Below are 20,447 nucleotides of genomic sequence, written 5' to 3'. Positions count from 1 at the left end.
GTTTACCTTTTGTCTTGGTGCATCAAGTACAATCGGATATCAAGCGAATGCAAATTTCTGATAATCATGCAAGCGTATTTTCGCAGTTGGATCTTTCTACTTTCAAAGATATGTTGAACAGCTTGGCGAAATATGTGCGCGAGGATACCACTGTTGAAGTTTTCCTGTTAACAGCGACTGTGTAAAATTTATTAAAGTTCAGATTGTGAATGTGTATTTGCTTCTGTCTTTCTTGTGAATTTTTCATTCACTTAATTGTTAAATAATGAAGGCGTCGTAATAATTCAAATATTTTTATGTTGATATCTAAGAAACCAATGGTAAAATTGTACAAGATCTGCATTTTATCATTTAAAGATCGTTAATAAACAGTTTTGTCTTACAAGTATTATTTATTTTCTTTTGTCTATAAGAGATAGACTTTTTGTACACGCTTACAACTGAAATGTTTTCGTAACTCGTTAATGAAATTCTTCTACAACTGCCTTCAGCTGCCATTCATTTTAAACCATGGTCGTCTTAAAGGGCATTTTTTGTCAACGGAGGAAGGATCAGTCGTCGTTAACAGAGTTTCGAGGGACTACTAAAGCAAATTGACTCAATGAGGGGAAGAGGGGGGCATTAGAATACGACAGAGTCTTAGGAGGGGAGGGGAGAGGAAATCAAGTAAATTTTATTGTGATACAACCAAACACCACCCCTCCCCCAGCCAAAAATAATAATGATTCTCTTACTGGGCATTTTGTGGCTTTAAAAAACAGTTTCAAGCTCATAATTTTGTCTCTCGAATGTCCTGCTCAAGCTTTCACTCTATCTTTATACGCGATGGCAAATTAACTTCTACGCCGACACGCTCGGCCACAGCGAGTAGGATATCTCTCTGTTGGTCTGTGGCACCAATGAGAATCTTCTGTCTCAATTTAGACTTTTCTATTTCTCGTGTCAAATTGTCAAGCCGTAACGTCATCTCGTCAATTTCCCCGTCATTGTCTCCTAAAAGATCTTCATCCTGAAATTCTTCCTGCTTTGTTCTTCTCCTGATGTGAAGTTAGAATGAATATAGGTTTAGACGTAGAACGTATCTCCCTTGTATCAACCCAGGGGGAGTGGAGTTGGGAAGGTGGAAATGAGCCCCTTTAAACTTGTCTTATAGTTACTTACAGACAGGAGAAATAATATGATTTCTCTTATTAAAGAGTATAACATAGTGTGACGTGTCATGTGTCCTGCTAGCATTTTAGATGCTAGCTAACAGACCTTGGTCAAAATCCTAAACACGATTTAACCATGAAAATGCTTGACGAATTTCGCATGATCTTAAACCTGTGGGATCTTTGGTTGGTCGCGAACCTTTCATATAGATCTCATGCAATGGGCCGAATAGCTTCGTGCAGTGCTAGGGAAAACGGATCAGGTGGAAATTTTGATGAGGTGAGAATTCTCATTTACCTCCAAAGTTTTCCTTTCTCTTCTCCAGCATACACGATCTCATGTCCACTATAAATTCGTCTGGTGAAGAATTTTGGGAATTTCTTCTCTATATCAGCGATAAAAGTGATTTGTTTCCCCTTGTTCCTGAGGAAAGCTGTCTTCTGAATGGCTTCAATATCTCCAACTGCCAAACCAATCTAAGATACACGTACAAATTATTATCTTAATTGGCCACCGTTAAAAGATTAAAAGCTGACGTTTCGAGCTATAGCTCTTCATCAGAGCGAATGACGAAGGGCGAACGCTCGAAACGTCAGCTTTTAAACTTTTAACTGTGACTTATTTACGTTATTAACTCAGTTAATAATACCAAATAACCTTTTTATACTCTCCCAAAGAAGCAACACCACAGTTTCTTTGGACACCTACTCCCTTTGTTCAATTTTCTTAATTTTTTGTAACACATTGCGGGCCTAGTCTGGTTTCCTCGTTTTATAGGAACTAAATAAGAAGTAAAGTATTGAATAGTTGCAGCGAGAAAATATGAGCTGAGAGAGGCCATTTCTCATACATGCGCCCTGTAAAATGGCAAGTTTCTTGTTTTACTTCACGACTAATTTTCGCGCCTTGCTTCCCTCAGCTGAAGTTCTCGTGGTTGTACTTTGTGATATGATTCTTTGAAGAAGGTCATTTTAACCTTGAAAAAGTCACAAATGGATAAAAAAAAAATTTCGAAATTTTTCTTTCTTGGTGACTGAATTCAAAATAAATCAACGCCATTCTCGATTTTCTTTCATAATTTTTAAAAGAAACTTCTCAGTGTCCAAGTAAAGTTAAATGATTCTTTGTTTGGTGGGGGCTTTGATACTGGTAAAAAAAAAAGTTGCTTACCAATAGGTTAACAAGAGCTATCGGCATCGCCAAGATAAACATGAAGTAGAAAATGTAGGTAGAATCTTCAAAAGGAACGAGCGGAAATTTTGTGCCAGCTGAATTCTTGTTCAACGCGTCAATGACGGTTTGAGTATATTCAATTTCCCCAGAAGTCATGGCAAAAACTTTCATGAAGGCCTTCATTATCGTGCTAAACGATTCCTGCAAGAAAACAAAACATCGTCAACTTGGGGCTACAGTTCTATGGACTTCTTTGAGAAAATGAACGATCTATCTTTACATATGGATCGGCTGAAGTGTTCTCGGAGTTAAATCGGGAAGCTGACCTCTGTCAGAAACCTACTGATGACTCTTCATACCAGAATGTAGAAATCTGGGAATTATGGTGAATTCCGCGTGAGGTGTTACTCTTGTTTTCTGAGGAAAGCTTCGTTAAAAGGGTACATCTTCTTTAAGAATGTTCTACATAAAAGGGTGACGGAATTAAGCTAGGGGGCTGAAAGTAGATCCTCCATAAAAATATTTTTTTGGAGTAAACTCCCCGACTCTCCCAACCGGGGCCATGGGAGAGAATTAACATCTCGCTCTCGATGCCATTAACAGAAGTTATGACCTTAGGCTCTGCTCTGTGAAAGACAAGTGTAAGTGTAAGTACGAATCAACATGGCGATGGTAAACATGTAATCGGGAGAGAAATTTTAGATGTTGATAAACAGAGAGTTATTGGCCGCCACGTGCATTCTGTTCGCCATACACACAAAGAACACATTTTGATAAATCTCTCCTTCTCTTTCCGCTCACCTGTTCTTTCAACAGAATGTAGAACGCCATTGCGAAGGCCAAAGTGAACATGACAAACAATAACAGAACCTTCAGAACGGTCTTCATCACTTCGAGGAACATGGTCACGTACAGACCCAAGAACTTAATCGGCTCCACGATGAGGATTAAGTTAACGTAACCAAAGAAAATGGAAAACGTTCCCATCTGCCAGTAAATTTCAAATTTTGTCTCAGACCGGTGTCATCAGTAACGTAAGGTAAAACAAACAAAAATGCTGTCAGGTATAAGGCCCATTCAAGAAAATTGGTCCACTCCGTAAAGTAACGAAGCCTCTGGGTGTAGATCTGATAAAACTCCTTCGCAAGATGCAAAACCGCGAATACGATGACGATATAGGGCACCGATTCGTTGAATTCACTTTTCTCTATGAAGAATTTTTCGTCAAGTTCATCATCGTCTTCTGGTTTGGGAAAGTTGACATTCTCTCTCTCCGTTGAAACAAAAATTGTCAAGAATATTAGGAAAAGTGAATAAAGCACGAGATTCGTTCCGTAAACAAACCAACCAAACCTCCTCCACTTAAGAAGCAACAGCTTTCGAGAAAGCGGATGAACCAAGAGGAGCTGCTGTTTGTGTCTGACCATCGTTTCCAAACCTAGGAAGCGTTCGTCGTTGTTTCCACTGTGATCATCGGGGCCTGGGTCTATGAGAGTGAAGTCATACTTTATGGAGCGTTCAGAAGTAGATCGCTGAATACAGCGATCCAAGGCAACGTGGGCGGCGTCGGGAAAATGTTCAATCAATCTTTCCACAGGATTGGATTGGGCACTTGAGGCTGTAAGTGCTTCTCGCCATCTGTAAAAAATCGCAAATTTTAGGTGAGGAACTTGTGCTTCTTACAGACATACTGTCCCTCAACCTATTTATCTGTCTGCCCGTGTCAGTCGGTCAGTCCAGTAATCATTCGGTCCGTCAGTCTATCAGTCAGTCAGGAAGTCGGTCACAAGCTAATAAGTCTGTTAGTAAGTCAGTCAGTCAGTTAGTCAGTCAGCCAGTCATTCAATCAGTCGGCAGGTCGACCAGTCCCTCAACCTGTCTATCGGTCTGTCCGTGTCAGTCAGTCAGCTAGTCAATCAATCAGTCAGCTAGTCGATCAATGAGTCAATCATTTATTCTCTGTCAGTCAATCAGCCAGTCATTATAAAAACCACGACGTTCCGCGAACTATAAGAAGAGAAGCGCGCGTCAAAGAATTCACGCGCACCAAAATAATTTTTTTTGTAACGGTTTCTTTGTCTCACTTGACGGATTACACCGGTAAGGAAGGACTGTTGGAATTTTAGTCAGTCTATCCTCACACGGGTCACCTAGCTGGCCTGAAAGGGTGCACATGCACACATGCCTCATGAGATGTTGCATAACTCATTTCAAATGGCATTGGAGCTAACTAGGAGTGGGATACTGGCGGTAAAATACCTGTTATGTTTGACAATAACCATGACGACTTCATTACTCTGCGCTTCCATTGCCACATCAAGGCATGTCATTCCACGTTTGTTTTGTAAAATTAAGCTCCCTCCATAATTCAACAGTGTCCTGACGATCTCAACTTGACCAAAGTGTGCTGCCACATGGAGGGCTGAATTTCCATCAATGTCTACGTGATCCGTGTGCCCGCCCCTCTCGAGAAGGAGCTCCACGACACCGACATTTCCTGCCTTTGCAGCCCACATTAGAGGAGTCCAGCCTACGATATCGGGGCTATTGATGTCAGCACCCATGTCCAAAAGTATGGCGCCAGATTTCCTGACAAGACATCATGGGATCATGTGTTTTCATCAGATATTCATTTATTGGCGCAGTCTCGTTACCATGATCTCTCCTCTCTCTTTGGGAACGGGAAGAAGAGAGACTATGGGAACGAGCTGGGTAATGTTGATAACAAATGGCCAACTCGATTCGTTTAAAGCTTACTTAGGCCCAACTTTTCTCGAATCCAGTCTTCTCTCCTTCCGACTGGTTTTGGTGGAACAGCGGCTGTTAATCGACTCAACAGCTCAATAGGGTCATAAGCGCCGCGTACATGTACAGAAAAATTACAATGGGTTTTTAAGTAAAACACTCACTCTTAAAGCTTTTATCTCTACTCAAGAGTTTGATCACCAGTGAACCGACTTCCCACGGACATTCATCGAGAGGCAAGGGGTAAGATTTGAGGAATGGTGCATTAAATTCAGTATAGGGGATGGTTCGTCAGTCGCTTAATGTTACAGGAAGTAGGTTAACGTCCGATACTGATTGGGCCTTTGCTGCAATGTAATTAAAAAAAAACAACAACAACAACTAGAGCAAAAGTGAAACGTGAGTGACGTACCTCTTCATGCTCATAACAGCGTAGTGCAAAGGAGTTCGCCGCTGATCGTCTCGCATCCATACACAAGATGGCGCAGCTTGGGTGAGAACCTTGACTTGGCGTGAGGTGCCTCGGTCAGCGGCTAAGTGAAGTGGTGTCTTGTGCTTTGCGTCTCGAACGCATCCATTTGCTTTTGTCTCGAGTAGCAGCTCCAAAAGCTACGGAAAAAGTGTACGTTTCCAAAGATTGCGGTTACGTTTGTTAGAAAAGTTAAGAACTGAAATATAAACACTTTCATTGAAGTACACTTGGCTTTCATGAAAAAGGAGACTGTGATGATTGTAGTTAATGACATTGGTGACGAGGAAGGAAAAAAAAAACGAAATAGAAGAACAACAACAACAAGGTGGATCTACAGAAGCTTAAATTCAGTTGAACGAAGTCACGCTTTTTCTGTCACCAGGATCATATAATAAAACTGATCACATTATAGGAAACGAACAGTAACTCTTACGAAATAAATTTGCGCTAAACAGTTTTTAGGAACAAAGCATGCAAAGATGACAACGATCTTAAATTAAAATCATCTCTTTTATCCGGTAATAAAACAAGTAGGTATGTGTCAGTAATCTCCCGTAGCAGTGGTCACACTTCCTGTAATTTGTTTATACCTTCGGGTTGTCAATCCACGACGCATAATGAAGCGACGTCCGCTGTTTGTGGTCAGGTATGTTGACTAAGTCGTTACCAGTCTCACTCAGTAACATACTGAGCGTTTCCTCTCTTCCCTGTTCTACAGCAAGGTGGAGGCAACAACGTAGGCGCTTGTCTTGAGCTGCCACTTTGGCGCCAAATGATAGAAATAACTTTGCGCAATCAGTCTGTCCAGCGGCTACCGCCAAGAGAAAAGGCGTTTGACCACTCTGGTCCCTGGTGTCAATTTTGGCACCATTTTCATGGAGAATCTCAATGCATTTTGTAGATCCCAAGGCGGCAGCACTGGAAGGAATATTTAAAAAGTGTTAAATTAAGGCAAGCATAGCACCTGGGGGTTTGTGAGCACCAGAATAAAGTGGACGTGCATATTTTGCTTAACCTTTTTTTTTTTAAGTTTACCGACACCCCTTCGGGTCAACTGATTGGAGTAATAGCTTTTTCATCTTACTCATATTTTTTTAATCTAATTAAATTTTTGGTGTTTTTCGAGTAGCGTCTAATGGTTGGCTTGTAATTTTCAGAATCTTTCCTTGTTTTTAGATGGAAGAGATCAGCCTCACTTGATTTTGGATTAAGTTGTGTGAAACCTTGTGAAAATACGTGGGGGTTATTCACTGATATTCAGTAGGTACCTGTGTAGGGCAGTTCTTTGTTGGCTGTCACTTGCATTCATATCGCCACCCTGCAAAATGAGCATTTTCAAGACATCTTGGTGTCCTCCAACTGCTGCCAGGTACACTGGTGTCTGGAGGCTCTTGTTTTGACAATTCACATCAGCCCCATACTGAATGAGCACCTGGGACACGTCCTTGGAACCTGTTTGTACCGCTAGATGAAGTGCTGTGCTACCATCCAAGTCACATTTGTTTATGAACTGTTTGAAGTCAGCGTTCATTTCTGGTTTTGCAACAGTGGATGATTCTTTTTTGAAATAATGGCGAATTGCTGTATTATTTGGATAAAAAGATCACAATCAACTTTTAGAAGTCATGAATTATATTCACATTGCAAGTTTTTGGCGCATTTGAACGTCTAATAAGAGTGGCTTAGGACGGCGGGCTGAATTTTTTTCCAGAGGTAAAGCAATCATCTTCGGTGAAGGTGTGGAAAAGTTGCTTTACCGAAACCTTAACAAAAGATAGAAAATCTTGAGATACGTTTTCGATAACTCAACATGTATGTGCCAATTATTCTGAGATCAGAATTTCTCTCTGGAAGGTTCAAGGAACAGTTATTATTAAACGACTAAGCGGGGGAAAGGTTGGGAGAGGATTTTGTTCACATGATTTCAGGGAGAACTAAAGGGGAAACAGTCGTCGCCAACATAGTATAAAAGGGGGACGAAAGTCAATTGACTGCTAATAAACTGCCAAGGGAGAGGGTGGGGGGGGGGGGGGGGGTGAAGGGGGATCCTAGGAATATTATAGAGCCTTACGGGGGATCTGGTAACGTTTATCGTGACATAACCAAAATACTCCGACACCCTTCCTTCCCACCTCAGCAATAAATAGTAACCATTCTGTTAAAATGGAATCTTATGGTGATCAGTCTACCTGCTTCGACAATCTGTTGCGTGACATAGGAATCTCCATTGGTGGCGGCAAAATGAAGTGCTGTCATCCCTTCTGCCGAAGAAAAATCAACTTGAGCTCCATACTGCAGCAGAATTAAGCAGATAACACCATAACCTGAGCCACTAGCGTGCATAAGTGGTGAGACAGATTTGAAATCTGAAGCATTCACGTCAGCCTTTGCATTCTTCAAAAGATGCTCGACAATGTCTTTGTTTCCAAATGCTGCGGCTTCATGTAAGGGAGTTGAACCCGTGAGGCTGTTTTTCGAGCTAACCTTAGCTCCTGCTCCGAGAAGAGAGAGGACGGCATCTAGAGAATTGAACCTGTAAATGAAATGCTGTCTGCTGTCAATTTGTTAACTAGAACACGGAATTGACTATCATTGTCTACCTGCGGATGGAGTATACCAACGAATACACCTGACCTTTTAAACTTGAAAAGAAAGATAAACACACACAAACTCTATCTTTTTCTCTCTTTTCTCTCTCTCTCTCTCTCTCTCTCTCTCTCTCTCTTTACCTAAACGATGTAGCCCTTTTCAATCCAAAATTTTGTGCGTCTGTTAGAAACTAGCGCCTCGTCGACTCTTGGAGAACACTACTGCATTCCTCTGTTCCAGAGTTCATTATTCCTGGTTCAATATTTTACAAAAAGACTAGTGGCTCTTTAATACTTCGTTATTTCTGTTTGAAAATTATGTCAACTCAAACTCTGCTTCGGCTTTTGATGATTCAACATTTTAAACCAATTGATAAAAAGTTTTAAAAATTCAGAGCAATCAGATATATTGAGGCGCTCTCGTCAAGATTAGCTTTCCGTGACCCCAGCTGGATTCTTTCGTCTAATTTATTCATAAAAAACACGGAATCATTATTCAGAGTTCTGGATGTAGGATGAGTAAAATCTACTCTACATTGCATTAAAAGAACGGCGATCGATATCGAAACAATTTTATTGTTTTGATTATTGTTTTTCCTCGAAGTGTTAACAATTAAAGCGCTTGTGTTTATGGTCTGCAGCTGTTGAGATTTTATGACGACGAGTCAAATCGTATTTGAGATCAAATTTTGCCACTAAAGAATAAATAATTCTTTTCATTAGCTAGGAGGCAAAAAAAGAAAACCTTATTTATCCGAGGAGGTGACAAGAATTAAAGGCTTCTGAATGATTTTGCTTGCATAAAATGTCCTGGAGTTGGTAGAAAGTAACAGAAAGACATACTATATTAGCTCAGTTGCAGTTTTATAAGATGTCAACTCTAGTCCCAAATATGTGTCTTCTGGTGCGTGTGAAGGATCAGGGTTATAAAAATCTAACCTCACGAGATCTCACTGATTCTAAGACTAAGTGATTTATGTGCACCTTCACTCGTAATCAAACATAAATTAGAGCGAAATGCACAAAAGTCCAATTAGTGGCCACTCTCGCGAAGAAGGCTTGATATGGCAGACCTTGGTAAAAAAAAAAAAGTTTTGTTTAGTTTAAAGTTCACTGCGTACGTGACTCACCTCGCGGCAAGATGTAGGGCAGTCGAGCCATCCACACCTGTCACAGAGGCTTCAGCGCCAAAATCCAGGAGCATGTTGAGGATAAATACTTTATTGTGCTGGGCGGCGTAATGGAGCGCTGTGAATCCATATTCATCGAAGGCATCCACATCGTACTTCTTCTCGGACAAAATCTTTCTCACGTATTCCGAATTTCCATGAGCAACAGCGCGATGAAACGCGACGTTACGATCTTGCAAGGGCACCATTTTCATCCCCATGCGAACGGATTCATCGTGAGGTTGAAGTCGTCCTCCCGAGTGAGGTCTCTTCTGTTGAACCATCGGGCTACGTCGAAATCGCGTAACAAGACTTCGATATTCGCCAAGATTTACTCTAGAATTTGTGTGGGAATCTGTATCACTCATATCTCCATCTGCCATAATGAACAAGAGCCCAACGGTTTACGTGTTCCTCTTCAGCTGTTAAGAGATGTACATGTAACGGTGATTTAAGCATGCAAATAAATACATCTTACGTTTTTCCGGCTGCGCGGTACGCTTCAATGGTCAAACATAATTTGTTACAACAATTGTATCTAAGGATGCAAATACAAAGACGGAATATGTTTTGTTTATATTTTTCAATTTATCACGCAAACCACTGCTTACTTGAATTTACCACTGTTTGATTACGGAAGGCGCGGACACGTCCTCAATAAGCTCCTGTGAGAGGTCCTGAGGCGAACGAAGTGCGATCGACCAAGAAGACCCGCGAGGTCAACTGACGTAGTTTATATTTCAGCTCAGGAAATCGCGTGATAACTGCTTCATTTCCATCATTATTTGGGAGTTAAATAACAAATTGACGATTGAGGATCTTTAAAACCGCGAGTGGCATTAGGCGTTTGATTCTTTCAATTATGGTTTCGGTTGCGGCTCAATCAATTCAACTCATTTCGATGTATGACTAGCTGTGAAACAGCTGTCACGTACCCTCTGTGTCTGTGGTTATCGTTGGTCAGTTACGTCGATTAGATATGCCTGCCTCCCTTCAGCAGAATATTTCATATTGTACAACCTTCATTATTTCCATGGAAACTTCCGAAATCAGTCGTTTGAAACTGTATATGTATTTTTTTTGCCAAGATGGAATTATACATGTATGGATTGAAAGATACCGTTGTTAAGTTACAGTATGCATCCCAGACGCTCGTCTAAGATGCTGTAAAGAATGGAACCATTGGTGAAAGGAGGAGGGGGGGGGGGGGGTGACGTACAATTTAACAGAGATACAGCACTAAGTGTATTCCCCTCAAACGTAAAGACATGTCGGTTTTTTGGTCAAGACTTGTTAAGATCTCAACGCTTGACGAATTTTCCCATCAAAGCTTATCACGAAACAACAAAAGTGAAAGGAAACCGGTTGCCGCGTCATCAGAGGCATCAGAGGGGAGGGGAGGAGAGAGTAGAGAGAGTGAGAAAGACAATTGTCGAGGGAAACGTTCGTTTCACGCCCTTGCCTGGTAGCCTCTGGCCGCTATCAGGAACGTGACGAGAATAGAGGACATGATCATTAATCTTTAACCGGACTAACAAAAATCACGAAAGACTAAGTGGCCAGGCAAGTCTAACAAAAAAATGTTGAAGAGTCAAAAAAAAGAAGCCATTTGTTATTGGCCGGTCTGATCCAAACCGTCGCGGAGCGGCTAGTTTTATTTGAAATTTATCATGGCAGTTCATGAAAAATTAAGTTTTTGGGTACAAACATTTCCTGTGATGACTGCTTTTTTTAATCAATTCATTTCACACTAATGTCAAGCATATATGATATACAAAAATTTCCCACGCTCCTTGCAAATTCGCTTTAAACAATCGTTTGTTGAGTTAAATGTCAATATCATTAACTTGAGCAGTATATATGTATCCGACCAAAATATCGCATGAAATTTGACCCAGATGGTTTTAATTGATGCAAAGCTTCGATCTCATTTGTCTTATTACTCAGGCACTTTCTCCTTCGAGGAAGTTGAGCTTTTATTTTGAGTTTTAGCCAAAATGAAGGGCGCTTTTTTTTTTTAAAAGAAACTTACAAGAAGGGAGGCCTTAATTCAGGGTTTTACTGCAGGAACATGACTTAGATCACCTTCGTGGTCAACCTGTACTAAGTAAGAAAGAATCTTTAAGCTTCCTCACAGGTATCTAGGCCAATTTTAACTGCTAGAGCTGATAAAACGCTTCTCTGATCCTGTATGGCGTCAATGATTGACAGTTGCCGTCTCTTAGCCCTCATCAATTCCTTAGCAAGAGCTTCCAGTCTCTGTTCGTCCTCGTTCTCGGCTGTTCGTTCTTCATTACTGAGGTCTTCGTCTTCAAAGGAATATTTCCTAACAATTAAGTAAAAGGACGTCAAATTTATTTAAAAAGTGAATCACGTTCTGAAACAGTTTACCCGGAAGTCTCTGATCTAATGCCTGGAAAAGTTTTTTGGAAATAGTTGTTAGCAATATGAAGAACTACTACTCTGTTATTACGAGGTCATAAAGCTAAAACATTGAAATCCAATTTCATTTGCGCTTTTTAAAAGAGAAGTGCAGGTTTAGCGTGCGTAGGTAAGGCCACCAAAAGGAGTTGTCTCGAAATGCTTTACATGTTTGTTTTTTGGTCACCTGTTCTCTTTATGGAAAAACATGGTAATTTTCAATAAACTTGGAGAGGGCCAGCTTCGTCCCTCATCACTACCAACAAGTTAAGTACGTTTTATTTGTGAGAGAGAAATCTTAATGAATTTAGTTTTATTCGAACTCAAGAGTAGCAGTTGATCGTGTACAGTGGTTGTCTTGTCGAAAGCTGTTCTTCCGAGTACGGTTGACGGTGACTGAGCCTTCCGTTCGAAAAGCCTGAGCAAAAGTCAAAGTCAAAATACTCTATCTGCTCCCCAATAACTAGAAACTCACCCTGAAGAAATTTTTCTGTCCACGTATCGTCCAGTTACGACCAACTCAGGCTTGTGTAAACGCCGAGTAACAAATTTTGGTAAATTTCTTTCAACTCCAACCACGAAGTCTACGAATTTTCCCTTGTTTCTCAGAAACGCATACTTTTGCACAGATTCTATGTCTCCCACAGCTAAACCGACCTGAGAAACAGACAAAAAAAGACAGTAACTGAAAGAGTAAAAATTCTCGCGAGTTCACGCTAAAGAGAGCAGTACAGTCAGTAAAAGGTATTTTGGAATCGATACTTAAGCCTGACATCATTTTTTCACGACCATGAAAGGACCAACATTTTACTAAGCACCTCCACGCGTATGAAGTACGTGGATTACTTAAAAGATCCTTTAAACGCGGTGGATGGAAGTTAACGGCGGTTATTTACCTATCGTATTGGCTTTTGGAGCGAATTATGGAGCTAGGAGGCCCAAACATTCCCCTGGATGAGTTGTACCATAATACCAGGGGGTTCATACCATTAAGGTGGGTCCAGGCACATCCTCCCACGTAAACGTTTTAAGCTTTATACACGTTCAGGTGCTATTTGAGTGATTTGAACCTGTAGATTCCTTCAGAGTTTCACTTTCAAGCAGTCGTAAAACTAATTTTTACGTCCATTTTCCCCAAAAAACAGAAAGGAGGAGTTAGTCCGACAGGCGCTTGAATGACGTTCAGTGTGTCTTGCCACTTACAAGTTAGTCGTCACAATTACTTACCAAAAGATTCATAAGGATAATGGGCATGGCAAAGATGAAGAGGCAGAGAAATACGAAGGATGATTCACGGTAAGGCACGAGAGGTGCTTTGGTCTCTGGATTGGTGGCCTCCAAGTTGTCCACCAACAAAGTGGTATAATCCAATTCACCGATGGTCATGACTATCACTTTCACCAGCGTCACGAGAAATGTGTCAAAGGCATTCTAAAACGAAGAAATCTCTTCAAAATCAGTCAAGAAGTGCAATAAAAACAAAAAAAATAAGAAAACAAAAAACAAAACAAAGATATCACGCCCTACCCGGGCTTTTTTTTAGAACCACACAATTTGTATATTTGTCGTAAGCCTTGTCCGGCTGATGAAATGGTCGATACGAGAATTACGATGAAATATGTACATAGTTAATCAGATGGACAAAGATAAAACTGTATTTTTGGCATTGTCTACAGTATCGCAAGCGAATATCTTTGTTCCGCAGGAGAAATCATTCAGAATACAGAGGACCTAGGAAAGAGAGCTCAAGATACGTACTTGCTCCCTGAACAATATGTAGAAAACCACCGAAAAAGCCAAGGTGAACAGGAAGAAAAGACTGATGGCTTTGAGCACCGTGATAGCCACTCGAAAAAACATTGTCACGTAGATGCCGACATAGTCCAAAGTCTGAACAAACAATATCAGGTTCATGTAGCCCAAGAACACAGCGACTGTCCCTATCTGCCAGGTTATCCTAGGGTTTCCTTGAAGACTTGAAAAGCTGGACGAGACGTATGGCAGAATAAAAACTATGCTCGCTATATAAAGCACCCATTCCACCAAGTTGGTCAGTTGTTGGAAATATTCCATTCGTTGAAGGACAATCTGATAGAGTTCTTTGGCCAAATGAAATGACGCAAATACCAGTATGAGGAAAGGAATAACTTGATTCAATGCCTCCTTGTTCGTGAACATGTCATCGTAGTCGGGATCATCTTTATCATGTTTCCACTTTAGGATCACCGCTTTACGCTTTGTCACCATGAAGTACGTCAAGGAGAAGAGGTACAAGAAAAACAAGATAAGGTTTGTCCAATAAACAAACCATCCATATCTGCGCCACTTTATCTTGAGAAGTTTTCTGCAAAGCTCATGTACCAGGAGTTCCTTTTCTTTGTGTTCCACCATGACCTTTGGTCCAAAGAAACGCTCCCCATTTGGTCCGCTTGTATCATCAGGACCTGGATCCAAAAGGCTGAAATCATACCTGATGAATCGTTGGCTGAGAGATCGCTGGACACATCGATCCATGATCAATTTAGCAGCATCAGGGAACCGCTGAATGAGTTTTCCCATCCTATTTTGACCATCTGGGCTATTGGCTGATAGGACCTCTCTCCATCTGGTATTGAGTGAAAACAATTTCTTTAGAAAAAAATCAAAGGCTTTCTCTTTCCGATTCAAGTTTCTTCATTTATCATAATCTAACTAGAGAATGCTTTTAGGTCGATATGAATTTTAACCCTAGACCTCTAAATCAAAAATTTACCTTGCGTTCTTAATCATTTCCATGACAACATCTCCTTGTTGATTATCTATGGCCACATCGAGGCAGTTAAGACCGCTTATGTTTGGTTTCAAGATCGCCCGATTGTTCAAAAGGATCCTCACGGCGGCTACGTGACCACTGGCAGAAGCAAGCAGCAGCGCAGTGTTACCACTTTTGTCTTCTTGATTTATATCAGCATTCAGCTCAAGAAACATTCGAATTAAATCAGAGGCACCCGTTTTGGCTGCAAACATTAAAGGTGTCCAGCCATAAGCGTCTGAAACGTCAACTTCAGCTCCCATTTGGAGAAGGATTGAACATGTTTTCCTGCAAAAATGGACACCTTAATTGCAAAACAATGCGGCTAAACGGCTATTTCTCCTTCGTAACAATACAGGAACTGTATTAAACTTGGTTAACGTATAAATTACTCTCAAAATGTATTATGCGAAGTTCGCGAAAAAGGCACAAAACTCTATCAAATTAAGGCTTATAATGATCTCCACTCGTCTAAAGGATTTTCATGTACCAAACTATGATATGTACCGGTACTGGGGATACGTTCAGGACCTGACTAAGCCTCACCCTTTTCCATTCAATGCTGCAAAATGAAGAGGCGTTCGTCCTTCTGAATCTTTTTGATCAACACACGCAAAAGAGGCTTTGGCTAAAGCTTCAACATGGCGGTCCTTTCCAAACTTTGCTGCAGTATGTATTGGAATTATGCCAGCACGATCCTTGAGTAAGCAGTTCGCTTTCTTTTCCAACAAAATCTCCAGAAGCTGCAAATAAAGGATATGATGATTTTGTTCAAGTCAACTGTCTGACCAAACCCACTTTGAGCTCAACAAATATGGGCGAAAGTCAGATTTTTGTATTGCCTGTACCTTTAACTTTGTAGAGGAAGCGGCGTAGTGAAGAGCTGTCCTTTCCTGTATGTCCGGAATATTTATACATTGTGATCCCGATCTTTCCAGTAGCATTTTCAACATTTCTGCTTTTTCATTTTCTACAGCGAGATGAATGCTTCCACGCTGATTCTTATCACGAGCTGCGATATTCGCACCGTACTCAAAGAGCAGCTTGGCACAATTTGTGTGACCAGCTGCTATAGCACATAGGAGAGGCGTCATACCCTCTAAATCTTTGGGATCTGGAGTAAAGCAGTTGTTGAGAAGGACTTTGATACATTCTGGGTTTCCGATTGATGCCGCACTAAATGCACATGAGTAACAACAGAAAAAGACAAAATGGTTCAGAAAGAAACGATGTAAGCATTTAGTCCTAATATTGTAATAAATAATTTCTTAGCTTAGTGTTAAAAAATAAGTTTAGACAAATGGATAAAACATTTTTTAGCCATTTGAATCATTTTGTTTGTGCTTTCCATAAGTCTCTTTGATTTTCAGGGAAGCTACCGGAATAATCCGCCAAATTTCAAAAGGTATCATTCTTCCCACCTAAAGAACAAACTGAGAGCTTTATTTTGCCTATATCCATAACATGGAACAAAATTGGTTAGCAAACAAATAATAAGAAAGGTGGTTCATGTAAATTAAGCAGAATTTTTCGAAAATCTTTCCTTGAATGCCGAAAACAACTTCTTTGCAAACCAGTGTTAAGGTTCAGGTGTTGTTCACCTAATACAAATCCAAGAGGTCTGAGGGCTAAAGGCAAATAGGTGTTCTGTTGCATTCTTACCTGTGCAGAGGAGTTCTTTGTTTGTAGTCTTTTTGATCCGTTTGAGCTCCTTGTTTGATAAGTAATTCCAAGATATCTTTGTTTTTACCCATAGAAGCCACGTGCAAAGGCGTTTGTTGATGCTTGTTTTGCAAGTTGACATTTGCATTATGTTGCAAAAGTATTTGACATGCAGATAAGTGACCTGTCTGAACAGCTAGGTGAAGAGCAGAGTTATGGTCTTCGTCTTTTCTGTTGACCAACTGATCAAATTCTGGGAAGTCCTTGCCAAACCACGTAGCATCTACAGGGTACTGGCAGATGTTCGCGAGAGCTGAAAGCATCAAACCCTATTATAAGCTTTATATAATTTTGAAGCTTTGGAGCGTTTTGTTAAAATAAGATGAATTAAATACCATCGTCATTTTTAGTCAATGATGGCTCTTATTAACATGCAATGATGTTGATTTAGTCACCATGGGAGACAGACAATTGACTGGCGCGACAGTCAGTCAGTCGGTCGTTCAGTCATTAAGTCAGTCAGCCAGCCAGCCGACCAGCTAGCGCACAGTCAGTCAATCAATCGATAAGACAGTCCGTCAGTTGCAGGGCTTTTTGTGTGTGCATCGCGATCGTCCAGATGAAGGTAGCTCAGATCGTCCAGACGTAAGCCACTGTCATCAACAATAATCCCTTTTCAGGAATGACCCCTCCCAGACAATTTCTCGACTGTTACTCCTGGTTACAAACCATCTACATAATAACTATTAGTAAAATCTCATTCAAGACGGCTGGTCGATCATTCTGTGCTGTGTCAATCTATTTTCGTGCGATCTACGATGATGTATCATCTTCTCATAAAAGCAGTTTGACCAACCGATACAGTCCGTCCGTGCGAGAAATCTGTGATATTTCTGCTGATGGATGAACGAACCTTTCATACTTACCAGTTTGAATGACCACAGAAAGAATACCCACGATGCCAACATCTGCTGCTAAATGAAGACACGTCTGCCCGTCTCTCGTAATTATGTAGATACTAGCCCCTTTGGCGATGAGATCGCTACAGATGTCCTCGTATCCATGATTAATGGCCAAATGAAGAGCAGCCAATCCGTCCCGGTTAGTTGCGTTAATTTTCAAAGTTTTTACATAGAGCAGTCGTTTGATGATCTCTCTATTACCGTATTGGGTAGCAAAGTGAAGAGGAGAATAACCTCTATTTGTAGATTCATTGTTTGGATTGGCTCCTTTTTTCAACAAATTGTCAAAGGCATCCAATGAATTATACCTGTTAGAAACATCGCAGACATCAAAATCCTACTGCAGATTAGGACTTGCCCTTAAAAAAATGATGAGGATACGGCAAATAAAAAAAAGAGCCATTGGAAATATTACAGATATTTTCTAATAGGTTTTTATCGGAAAATATCCGGGCATAGCTGATGGTTTAGAATACAAAATTTGACATTCGAAGATTCAAGGTTCAAATTCTCTACTCCATAATTCAATCGGTTTTTGTTTCTCCGAATTCTGAGTTGGATTCGTCTTCTGCAATTTTCACATAGCCATCTGGTTTTTCTCCAAAAAGTTGTTATCGGTAATGATCGACTTGCTTGGTATTCTATTCCATTTGGTTACTGACGTATTTTGAAACTGTGTTCCGACGGAGTGAACATAGGCCCACCGCTGGGTATTACTGAGCCGGTAATGATATGCATTTTTACCTTCGGTAGAATCAAATCGAATGAAAAGGATGTCTCCCTCTCTTTGCATATAGCTAAAATCTTTTAGCAAGATAACAATGATAAAAAACGAAATGGCTGACGCAAAAACTTTACATCGTGGTTCACAGAAAGTTCTATATCTGTGCGAGAGTTCAGTGTTATGAGGAAATTTATCATATAAACTTTGGTGTTAAACAAGAATTTCCAGCCCTGAGAAAAGTAGTAACAACACAAGTGAACAAATACGATAATTTTTCACGTGTGTTTGATATCGGAAATCAGCTGCTGACTGACGTCACTCGCCTTTCGCGCTACTCAGTCACGATGATGAATGAACGGCAAAGCCTTCACCATTTTCAATCCATAATCGTTTGTCCGAATTTTCTCTTATGGCTGCTAAAACACTGAAAAATTCGTATCGCTTAAAGACAGTGACGTTCAAACTTTCCTAGAAGAGGAAGGAAACCAAATTACGAAAACGAAAACCGAAAGATATGTATTCAGTGGCTTTGGTACTGGCATTTCTTGCGGCTGAGGACAAAAACCGACAACTGGAAGATTTGACACAGGCCGAATTTTTCTGTGTACCTGAAAGATTTCTTCTGTCGGTAAGGACAAAGTCAATACCTGAGAATTTTGTAAATTGATAATTACGCCTATTGTTGTTCTTGAGCTTTGGCGCCCACGCACTCTACGATTTTATTCGGGGATTGTCGATCCTTTTATTTTCATTCATCAATTAAGTCGATTTTTCTTGTGGGTAAAGGGCTACTGTGTTTATATAATAAACAAAATAATACATGTTTGCTTGTAGATATGGCATTTATCTACTCGTGTTCAACTGACGACATCTCACTCGTTTGCTGCGCTCAATCGCGAGCTTACGAGTTGACTAAGAAGAGAAATACCATACCTGGGCGCGCCCATGTATTATTCTCTATTCAAAGTGCCGATGATTGTAACAAGAACTAGATTTAAGATGAATTCAAATCAAATATTTAAATCATCATTTTTTTATGGATAAAGTTGCAACAATTGCATTCTTCTAACACGAAGAATGTTGTCCAAGTTAAATTTGGCGGACTTTTTTATAATAACTCAAGCACTAAGCTTATTTTTGAGAAACTTTCTCCATTATATATGAAATTAGAGGAAAAGCGTTAAATTTATTAGAAACCATTGAAAATTACTGGTGTGCCCATATTTACCTTGCAGCTTCGTGCAATGGCGTAAGTCCATCCCTGCTGTAAACATCAACATTGGCTCCAGCTTTAGTCAGGAAATCGATGACTTCCACTCGGTTCATTCTTGCCGCGTGGTGGAGAGCAGTATCACCATTCTGATCCAAGATATCCACTTTGTTCTCCGTCGATGATAAATAACTTTTCATTTTATCAACTTGTCCTTTAGCTATGGCGTCGTATAGATCGTTCACTTTGCAAGGAAACACTCTCTCAAAACGAGGTTCAGTCGGCGAGTCTGCTTCATCGTGACTGGGACAAGACAGATGAGGAGAAGGTGTAAAGGTGAAATGCATTTAAACTTTAAACACAAGTACCAAATACTTGTTAGTAGTCCAAAACTTCCTCCTGTTGCGAATACTGAGCTTGCAAGAGGATTAATGCTTTCTAGTTACTTCGGCTCTTAGGGGGCAGTCGCTGCATCCTGTGCTGACCACATTTTCTTCAAGTGTGGTTTCATTATTTCAAATCGTTTCAGTGCAGAATTCAGACTTGCATATTTTTACAATTGCTATTATCGCGGAAGAAAGGCAAAGGGAGAAAAAAGAACTACAACTTTTTATTCACGTGCAAAGGCAATTAAGGTGTCGAATATGCAATTCCGCTTTTGAGGGTTTGCCTTTTTTTTAAGTCATTCATTTCTGTCTATAACCAAAACTGATTTCCATAACAGTAACATGCAATTAAATTCTGCTGAGACATTGCATGCTATGAATTGTCAATAAGTGTATGTCGTTATATATTGCATTCAAGGCTGACCTCAGCAATTCTTAACAATGGGATCTCAGACTGTTCTGGTTAACCTGCTCTCCAAATTAACATTTGCTTGTTTACCTTTTGATTAATACTCCCATCTCTCGTCTCAGCAGTACTAAAGGATTGAGATGCTGAAATGCTTGACGGTTAACCTTTATACTAATCTTATGTTCTACTTTTCCCTCGTGTATGAAATTCTTCATGAACGCCCAATCTGTCCAGAGGTGTTTAACGAGAGTGTCGCCACGAATTTGAACTTTGGGTTCCTTGGAATAAATAAGATTTCAGAGATTGTCCCACCCTTAGTTTTGATCCTCTCACAGTAACGAACGTAGAGGCAATTATGATTATCAATAAGGAAATATTAGGCACAGCTAACAAAAACACTTACACTGCCAAAAATGCACAAACTAGCTGATTGGGTTCAACTGGTTAATCCTCTCACCGTACTGAGCGTAGAGGCAATAATGATTACTAGTGAGGGTGTAAAAGGTTCCGTCGGTAAAATTAATCTTCATTCCACTGAAATTTAGATCGTACCTCTCTTTATTCCCTAGACAACTTTTAAATG

General features: G+C 40.3%; 1 protein-coding gene and 1 pseudogene across 1 annotated transcript; both read right to left on the bottom strand.

Moving 5' to 3' along the window:
* Window positions 1-326: 326 nt before the first annotated feature.
* LOC136283576 (transient receptor potential cation channel subfamily A member 1-like) lies at window positions 327-9,791 on the bottom strand (annotated as a pseudogene).
* A 1,629-nt stretch (window positions 9,792-11,420) lies between these two features.
* On the bottom strand, window positions 11,421-19,416 carry LOC131793771 (transient receptor potential cation channel subfamily A member 1). Its single transcript, XM_066172504.1, has 10 exons — window positions 19,088-19,416; window positions 17,100-17,443; window positions 16,174-16,486; window positions 15,360-15,687; window positions 15,058-15,254; window positions 14,473-14,799; window positions 13,479-14,325; window positions 12,948-13,151; window positions 12,196-12,377; window positions 11,421-11,625 (listed from the first exon to the last, which is right to left on the bottom strand). Exons 1-10 carry the CDS (start codon window positions 19,414-19,416, stop codon window positions 11,421-11,423), a joined length of 3,276 nt encoding a protein of 1,091 aa, XP_066028601.1.
* Between the last annotated feature and the right edge of the window lie 1,031 nt (window positions 19,417-20,447).

Source organism: Pocillopora verrucosa, chromosome 9 (genome assembly GCF_036669915.1).
Source record: "Pocillopora verrucosa isolate sample1 chromosome 9, ASM3666991v2, whole genome shotgun sequence".
In the NCBI taxonomy this organism is placed as follows: domain Eukaryota; kingdom Metazoa; phylum Cnidaria; class Anthozoa; order Scleractinia; family Pocilloporidae; genus Pocillopora; species Pocillopora verrucosa.
The sequence above is the reverse complement of the archived record's forward strand: the minus strand, read 5'-3'. Positions and strand labels throughout refer to the sequence as shown.

Coding starts and splice junctions, on each gene's coding strand:
- LOC131793771 (XM_066172504.1), bottom strand. CDS start 19,416: ATGCATTTCACCTTTACACCTTCTCCTCATCTGTCTTGTCCCAGTCAC. Junction 17,444..19,087: donor CCATTGCACGAAGCTGCAAG/GTAAATATGGGC, acceptor TGTTTCTAACAG/GTATAATTCATTGGATGCCT. Junction 14,326..14,472: donor GAAATGATTAAGAACGCAAG/GTAAATTTTTGA, acceptor ACTCAATACCAG/ATGGAGAGAGGTCCTATCAG.